The 8,191-nt window shown below is 41.9% G+C and overlaps 1 protein-coding gene across 1 annotated transcript in view; it reads left to right on the plus strand.

Annotated features, from left to right (window-relative positions):
• LOC109476975 (E3 ubiquitin-protein ligase UBR2-like) overlaps nt 1-8,191 on the plus strand; it is a 99,005-nt gene that overhangs the window by 82,610 nt on the left and 8,204 nt on the right. The window contains exons 45-52 of the mRNA XM_019777992.1: nt 3,032-3,119; nt 4,170-4,225; nt 4,695-4,791; nt 5,810-5,877; nt 6,351-6,510; nt 7,244-7,322; nt 7,893-8,026; nt 8,099-8,165. Of these exons, the coding sequence (XP_019633551.1) occupies nt 3,032-3,119; nt 4,170-4,225; nt 4,695-4,791; nt 5,810-5,877; nt 6,351-6,510; nt 7,244-7,322; nt 7,893-8,026; nt 8,099-8,165 (749 nt within the window). The remainder of the gene's footprint in view (nt 1-3,031; nt 3,120-4,169; nt 4,226-4,694; nt 4,792-5,809; nt 5,878-6,350; nt 6,511-7,243; nt 7,323-7,892; nt 8,027-8,098; nt 8,166-8,191) is intronic.

Genomic DNA, 8,191 nt, shown 5'->3' on the forward strand with positions numbered 1-8,191 from the left:
CGTTCGGTGTGATATATATAGCTAGCTGCCGCCACGCCGCGTGCCTGCGAAGCTGGTGTGTTACGTCGAAGAGCGGTTATACCGGCTATACCGATACGGATACAGATACAGATACCAGAAAGTTGAAAGTTTTTAAATTACTGCCCTGAAATCACTTTAGATGCCTTCAAGACTTTGTCCCTGTGGTTGATTGCATTATCCTAGAATGCCTGTCATTCCCTCTACTGATTTCTTAACCCATCCCCATTCACAACTGGGAAAGTACTTGAGCTGTGTAATTTTCACTAATCGGAAAGTGATTGATGTCTACTCGCCACCCAGTGCCATGATTGATTTTTTTTAATGTTTGACCATGCCGTTGTTGTGTGCTTCCTCTAAAACAGAACATGCTGCATGACCCGCCCCTTCCTACCAAGGCAAGTGATTCAGCTGCCACGTATTCTGGAGTGTCGGGCGACTCGGACCAATACCAACTCGGCCCACTCAACTCGGCCCATCTCCCTGGTCAACTTGGCCCAACACAATGGTCAGCTCGGCCCAACACCCTGGTCAGCTCGGCCCACACCTTCAAAAACCTGAGAGTCAACAGAGTTCAATATTATCTGACAAAGACGCACTGTCTCCATTAAAATAAACTTGATTGTCTATATATTTTGCAATATATTGTGTCAGTTTGGTGGTTGGGCCGAGTTGACCGGGGCGGTGGGCCGAGTTGACCAGATTTGCGATGGGCCGAGTTGACCAGGGCGGTGGGCCGAGTTGACCAGATTTGCGTTGTGCCGAGTTGGTAATAGTCCGAGTCGTCCTGATTCTCCTATTCTGCTTAGGCGAGCACGTCGGCAAAGTTTACTGTGCCTGTGGGAATCCCGTAACGTATTGTGCACAGCACTTCTGCAGAACGGGCCTTTAAGGATGTATTTGAAGTGCATTCAAGGATGGCATCCAGTCTAAAGTTTTGAAATGTTGTGTCGGAAGAGGTATCGTCTGCAATGAGCAAAACTCTATTGAAACGTTGACCAACTTCCAACGAAAACCGTGGAACCTCCAGGTTTCGCGCAGGCGCAGTACGTTCTGCTGACGTGCTGCCTCAGCCCCCTTTCCACTGGCCATGGACAGCAATCACTGAGCGACCGTTGAGTGTCCAAAATGTCTTTTATATTTCGAATATGATACAAAATAAAAAACATTAAAAAATTTGGTCTTTGTCAAAGTTGAAATTCATTGAGTCAAATAATTCACTCAGCAGTTGCAGTCACTAGTGGGAAGGGGATGTAACTAACTGATCAATGCTACATATAGCTACACTTTGGAAGGCTGTCTGTAGGGTCTGCAGCATATCAATCCTTACAAATGTACTTCCCTGTCACACATAGCCGACCATGGGCTCCCAACCTGCTCCAGATCATGCAGGGTTCTCACCAGGAATTTTTAATAGGATAGGGGTCAGGTATACAGAAGAGCAAATTTCATGGCGCAAGTTGCGCATTGAGCCAAAATATTTTGAAACTCATAACCTCCTGAGACACTATTTCTTGTTTAATGTGGAACAGATTTTGTGAAGTTAAGGTTTTCCCTTTGTGATAGCTTCATTCTTAAGTTATATTTTCATTTTCATTGCAAGATTTATGAAGGTTCTCCCTCCCAAAACACTCCAGGACCTATAGGTTGAGACAGCATAGGGGTCAAATTTACAGCATAGGGGGTCAAAATCATAGCATATATAGGGGGCCCCTATGCTAAAAAGGCCTGGCTAGATCACTGCCATGATCGGGAGTTAGTCGTGAGCAAGATCATCTGTGTGATAAGAATTTAACTGTTCCCCAACTCACGGAAATTGACTCACCGGTATTTTGGACCGAATCACTCGGTCTTCATCATCCATCTGACCAAAGTGCTGTAGACACGTGATTTTTGTCCACGTGTGACGTCAGCACTGGGTCAAAGTTTGTTGGAAGACCAAGCATTGTTGTCAAAAATTCCAGTGTCGCTAAGATAATTTCCTTGACTTGGAGAACAGTTTAATTCTTATTTTGTATGTATTTTTTTGTACCAACTCAGATGAACTTTCATGCAAGATCATTTGTGGTGGGAACAGTCGTTGAGGCTGTGAACCATCCGACTATAATTTTTGAAAAACCAAAGTCGGGATTCATAATAGTCGTATTCTGCTTGGATCTGATCAGAAGAGCAAACTGGAGCTCGAATAGGATGGATTCCAGGATACTCCCAAATTATAGCACCGACTTTGGTTGGGAGTGGTTTGGAGCAAAGTTGTGGAAAGGTCCTGAATGTGTGACAGGAACTTTACGAAACCCCATGTCATGTCATGTAGAGACACAGGCTTGGCTCTGGAGCTGCCTTGTCTACATGTAGTTCTATCTCAAAGGCAGAGTAACCAGCAACACATATAAATGCAGTCTGTAAGGCCACACCAATTTAATTTCTTGGTTCTCGGATTCGCCTCTTCATTTTTTTCTGATTTGCAAAAAAAATAAAAAAGATTCTTGTTCTGAATCAACTCAAAAATGCTCATATTTTGCCCCCAACAGTTGAGGAAATTCCTTTTCTTCCTAGTTGTTACAGTTTTTTCCATCTATCAATGCAGTGGTTTGATTAAAAGTTCAAAATTTATACTTTAAATTTTAACCCAGCCTTTTTTCTTGACTTCATGGCTCATATTGTAGCATTTGGGGCTATAATAGGATGCCTAGACCTGTTTTTATTTTTATTTTTTTTTCGCCCTGTCGCTTCATATTTTTTTTGAAAAAATCCGAGAACCAACAAATTAAATTGGTGTGGCCTAACAATATAAAATAATATTAACAATGACTTGCTTTGCTGATAAGTTATTGAAAAACACAGCTTTGAGAGACACTGTGTAAAGAAAAAATATTTCTGTACTTTATTTTACTGCTGATGGTGGGTACAACTGGAAAAGGCAGCTGAAGCTACCAAAGGTATCTTAAGCTACTAAATGTTTCTGTAGCTCTGTAGTTTTTTTTACATATTTTTATATCTCTTTGTTGCACAGTTTGGACTGGGGCTGGATCCTAACGATGATGATGACAGGGTGCCTATGACAGCCTGGGGAACGTGTGCCTACACGATACGAACACTTGGTACGTGTTAGGTATACAATACTGCACAGGGTCATCCGTATCAACCGAGGTACCAACCTGACCGCAGGTTGGATCGCCTGGTTACGGGATATTAGCGCCCAAGGTAACAAAAAAAATGCAACTGTTACATCAATTTCAACGTCCGAATCCTGTATTGGAATTTTCGAAAGCAGCGCACGTGGTTAGGGCAAAATGCGTTCAAATCTTTCTATGGAAGCTATGGAAGCCCAGGCTTTACTGTAAAGTATGGCCTGGTCCTGAACACCGTTATCAAAGGTTATCACAACCCGGGTGTGTGTGTAGTGTGTGTGTGTGTAGTGTGTTTGTGTGTGTAGTGTGTGTGAAGAATACACAGAGAGAGAGAGTCAGAGAGTCAACAATGAGGGACGTCATCCGCCTTAAGCAAAAGTAAGCAAGCAAAGTGTGTGTGTGTGTGTAGTGTGTCTGTGTGTGTATGTGTGTGTGTAGTGTGTGTAGTGTGTGTGTAGCGTGTGTGTGTAGTGTGTGTGTGTGTGTGTGTGAAGTGTGTGTAGTGTGTGTGTGGCGTGTGTGTGTGTGTGTGTGTGTGTGTGCGCGCGTGCGTCTGTGTTTGGTGTGTAGTGTGTGTGTGTGTGTTTGTGTGTGTGTGTGTGTGTGTGTGTTTGTGTGTGTTTCTGTAGTTGTTTCCACATGCTAAGGATGTCGGAGACTATGTCAGGAAGCTAGGTCAAAGGTCTCAGAAAGATCCAGAAAAGGTTATCTCCCTTTCCAGTCTTCAATTGCCAATGGGAAAATGCATGAAAAATTCACAATCATGTAAATATAATAATATAATGACTGAAACCAGAAATTCACAGCATCTCTATATACACCACAGAGGGATGGAAGTATTTTCTAAAGGTCTGTTCTTGAATAGTGGCAGTGCTTACAATCTGTGCAAATGACTCTACTGTGATGTACAACGAATGTATACAATGTCATGTACATTGTGTGTTAGATTGTGTGTTGGAATTTTTTGTTTTTGATCAAATGATCATCGGTTGTGAACAGGCTGTCTTTTTGTATTTTCAGAATGGCTACTTCGAGACGAAGGCAAACCACTGTTTGGATCCCTGTCCTCCAGACAGGTGAGTGACATGTCTCTACCTGTTGCAAAATGTAGTAAGTTACAGTACCGTAATTCTCAAAAAGTTTGTGGTGGTTTTATTTCTGCAGTGACCTCTCTGCTACAAATTTGTGATACGGCAAATTCCAAATTGAATGTACATGTATTGTTTCAGCTGTGAACTTACTACAAACACTGCAAAAACCTCCTTTGCCCTTCTATCATCAAATGTAATTGACCAAAAAGTAAATGAATTTACTGTACTCATTACAAGAAACACTGCATAAACGTGGTTTGCCCTTCTATCATGAAATTGAATTTGACCAAATGTAAATGAACTTACAGTACCCAATACTGTAAATTGTGAGAGAGAAAGACTAGGAAAGTGCTTGAATTCTCTATCTCCATAGAGAAAAATTTTGAGTAGAAACAAATTTCTAATGGCAGTTGTGATCTGTACTGTATGTTTTTTTATGTTCTGTATTGTGCAGGCTGACTGTATAACAGCTCTGGTGAGGGTGGTGACGGTCAGTGGAAATCTGTCCGACCCACAGACCATTAGCAAGAGTGCCCTCAGGCTGCTGTCAGGTACCGTATATTGTCAATTCACGTTTTCAAATTTACATGCCAGGGCTCCAAATTCATTTTTTGAGAATATGTGCACAGGTGCAGCCAACCTAAAAAATTAAGTGCACAAAAATTTTTTTGGGTGCACCATATAAAATCTTACTGCTCCTCTTTTATGATTGAATCTGAAATGGGAGCTAACTTCAAAATATTAAACAAGTGCTACAGCAAAGATTTTATTATTTTTTGACACTTAGATGCCAAGTATATACTGTATACTATTATACATTTAATATGTACAAAAATGCCTACAAAAATATTGCACCAGTGCACCCGCAGAAAAAAATTGGGTGCACAGCTCCAATTTTGGGTGCACTAAGGTGCACATGCACCCAGTATTTCCAGCCCTGCATGCATCTGTATCTGAATATGTATAGCCGGTATAACCGCCTTTCGACGTAACACACCAGCTTAAGGTCAAAGTTGAAAGCCTCAGTTCAAACAGTTCTTGTCTGCACCACACAAGCAATTAAATTTTGTTGTGTTCACAATGCTGATTCTTACCTTTTCGTGTGTAGTCTGAGCCCTCCGCACTGCTCTCATTTTGGGAGCATATGCTCCCAAAAATTAACTTGTGTGCCGAGTAACCCAGTACCTATATAGTGCTTCGATCAAAAATTTGCTTGCACTATAATAATGTCTTTATCATGGACTGCAAACTTAAGCTTAACAGTCAATCATATTCTGCCTTCTTGCTCTCTGATCGGATTCTTCCTCTTTGTGTGTTTCTGTGTGAAAAAAAAGCAATATCCGTGTGATGTCCTCCATATCAACATTCGATAAAATTATTAATAATATTATAAATCTAACTTCATATAGTTGTACATGTATGCCACGATTTTTGCTGGTGCGCCCAAATTTTTTTGGTTGGTAGGACCGGTGCTCCTATAAAAGAAGCTAGTCCAGAAACTGCATTTGTAGTCTGGAGGCTTGAATCTGTCCTGGTGACTAACTACTTGAGTATGACCTGCTGTTTCAGCATTACTGCCCCAGGAGCCTATGAAGAACATCCCCTGTATCCTAGACCTGGACATGTTCTTCACACTGGTCAGTCACTGCAAAATCATTTCTCTTGTAAAATGCTTGTAGACACATGCTTGTGGATAATATGTGTCACAGAGACAATCACACACAATTGCAGCTTATTAATGCACATGGTTTACACAGCTTTTGCACCAGTTTTAACCTTGTATTACAAAGCTTTGACTGTTGACGACTTGCTTTAAACATGCTTTAAACGACTTTGCAAGAGAAATAAACTAGTTAACACGGCATGTGAAACACGTGTGTTGTATGGTTTTTATTCTTTAATCCCACGCACGTTAAAGAACACACCGCACTTATATATACATTGTATAATTTATCAAAAAGAGTAGGGAACCTTCCCGGTGTGAGTCTTACAGTCTGGTCTCAGGTTTGACATCTTGAAGAGGCAATAGTCACCTGTTATGTCAATCCTTCCACAAATGTGGTAAATCTTCATAAATAAATAAATAAGTACTTACTTTGTGCCCACACAGGTGTTCCTCCACGTGACTATCCCCAGTCTGTACTGCAACGAGAACACCGCCGCAGGTGGCACCATCAGGGGGGTGGCTCTGAACGACAAGCACCTGCTGCACCTGGTTACAGCTGCGCACCTGGTCCAGATCCTGCTGGCTGCAAATTTCAGCTCCGCAGGTGAGAGTACTGATTCAGAAGCACTTACAGGGTGCAAAATATTTTTTGTGCATGCATACACTGGAGCAGGTAACATTGAAAATTAACCTGCACCAGACATTTTACCTGCACCGTGTAGAATTTAGGAAGTATGTATCATAGTTAAACTGTTCAGAAACCATAGGTGGTAACAGTCAATGCAGCAAATCTATTATATGTAATACACGTATCTATAAACCCAGTACCCGGACTACATTGTACTACAGGTTAGGCCACACCAATTTAATTTCTTGGTTAACAGATTTTTCTAGAAAAATAATGGAGTGGGCGGGCAAAAAAAAAGAGGAGCCATGAAGTCATCACGCCAGGCTGGTTCAAAATTTAAACAATGAATTTTGAACTTTTAATAATACCACTGCATTGAAAGATGGAATAACTGTAACAACTAGGAAGAAAAAGACTGTTTTCAACTGTTCAGGGCAAAATATGAGCATTTTGCAGTTGATTCTGAATTTTTTTTTTTTCAAATCAGAAAAAAATGAAGCGGGCGAATCCAATAAATTAAATTGGTGTGGCCTTAGGTACCTTTGAAATACTGTACCTGCACAGCCCTAATTTTACCTGGCACTAAGATGCATAATTATACACCCAGTATTTCGACCCCTGACCTGTGGAGTGGCTAGCAAATAAAAATCCACACACACTGAGACATTGACAGAAATTGAAGGTTTATCTCCATTCTCTTCCTGCCTAGATGCTCCAATGGACACAGAGGAGACAGCTGAAGGCAGTGCCTGGGTCAAACTGTTCATGGCTGTCAGAAAAGAGGCAGGGTGAGTGCAAACGGTTCTTTTCCCTTCTGCTGCGAAATTATGGCCGTACAAAAATAAAACTTCAAGCTGGCCACCTGTCCATGGTGACTGCTTTTTCTCGGTCCCAATAATGTTCCCCATAAATGCAAGCATTAAGCAACCTGTCCAAGGTGACCACTTTAATTCGCCAACGCAAACGCGACCGCCCTGAGTTGGGTCAGCACAAGACCTGATACCTGCCCATGATGACCACATTATTTTCAATTACTTGACTATTGATGATATTAACTAATGAGAAATCATGGAGAAACCAGCCAGTTTGCCTTGACTGCTGGATTTTGTTTTTGTTCGACGTTAAATTGTTCCATGTGCCACCCTCCCCACATGTATTCAACACAGAACTGACATCATTTGACATTAAAACATCTCGACTTTGAAACCATAAATGTCTTAGTCATGTTGTGAGGCGACCCTCTTCAAGGAGACCACCTGTCCAAGGTGTCCACTTTTCTTAGGTCCCCTGGGTGGCCGGCTTGGACAGGTTTGACTGTACATTTGTCTCCTTTCTAACATTTCTGTTGTACTTTTTAGTGTGCAGACGGCTGTGGTCCCGTCTGGGTGGCAGCTGCAGACTTACATCCGTGAGTCTGTCCTGCCCTTCCTGCGCTGCACTGCCCTGTTCTTCCACTGTCACACAGGAGTACAGAGTCCCGCAGAACTGCAAGGTAAACTTTGTGCAGTTCTATCAATAGCTGCTAGGAGGTGCTGATGAGTAGTCTACATAATGTTGTTTCCAGAGAGTGGAGTCTCAGAATTTGAACCCTTGGTCAGTACCTGGTCCTCTCCAAGACTTGACCATCACTTGTTTGGTCCTGACAGTCACAGATTAA

The sequence above is a fragment of the Branchiostoma belcheri genome, unplaced genomic scaffold (genome assembly GCF_001625305.1).
Source record: "Branchiostoma belcheri isolate BF01 breed outbred unplaced genomic scaffold, Haploidv18h27 scaffold4, whole genome shotgun sequence".
Classification (NCBI taxonomy): domain Eukaryota; kingdom Metazoa; phylum Chordata; class Leptocardii; order Amphioxiformes; family Branchiostomatidae; genus Branchiostoma; species Branchiostoma belcheri.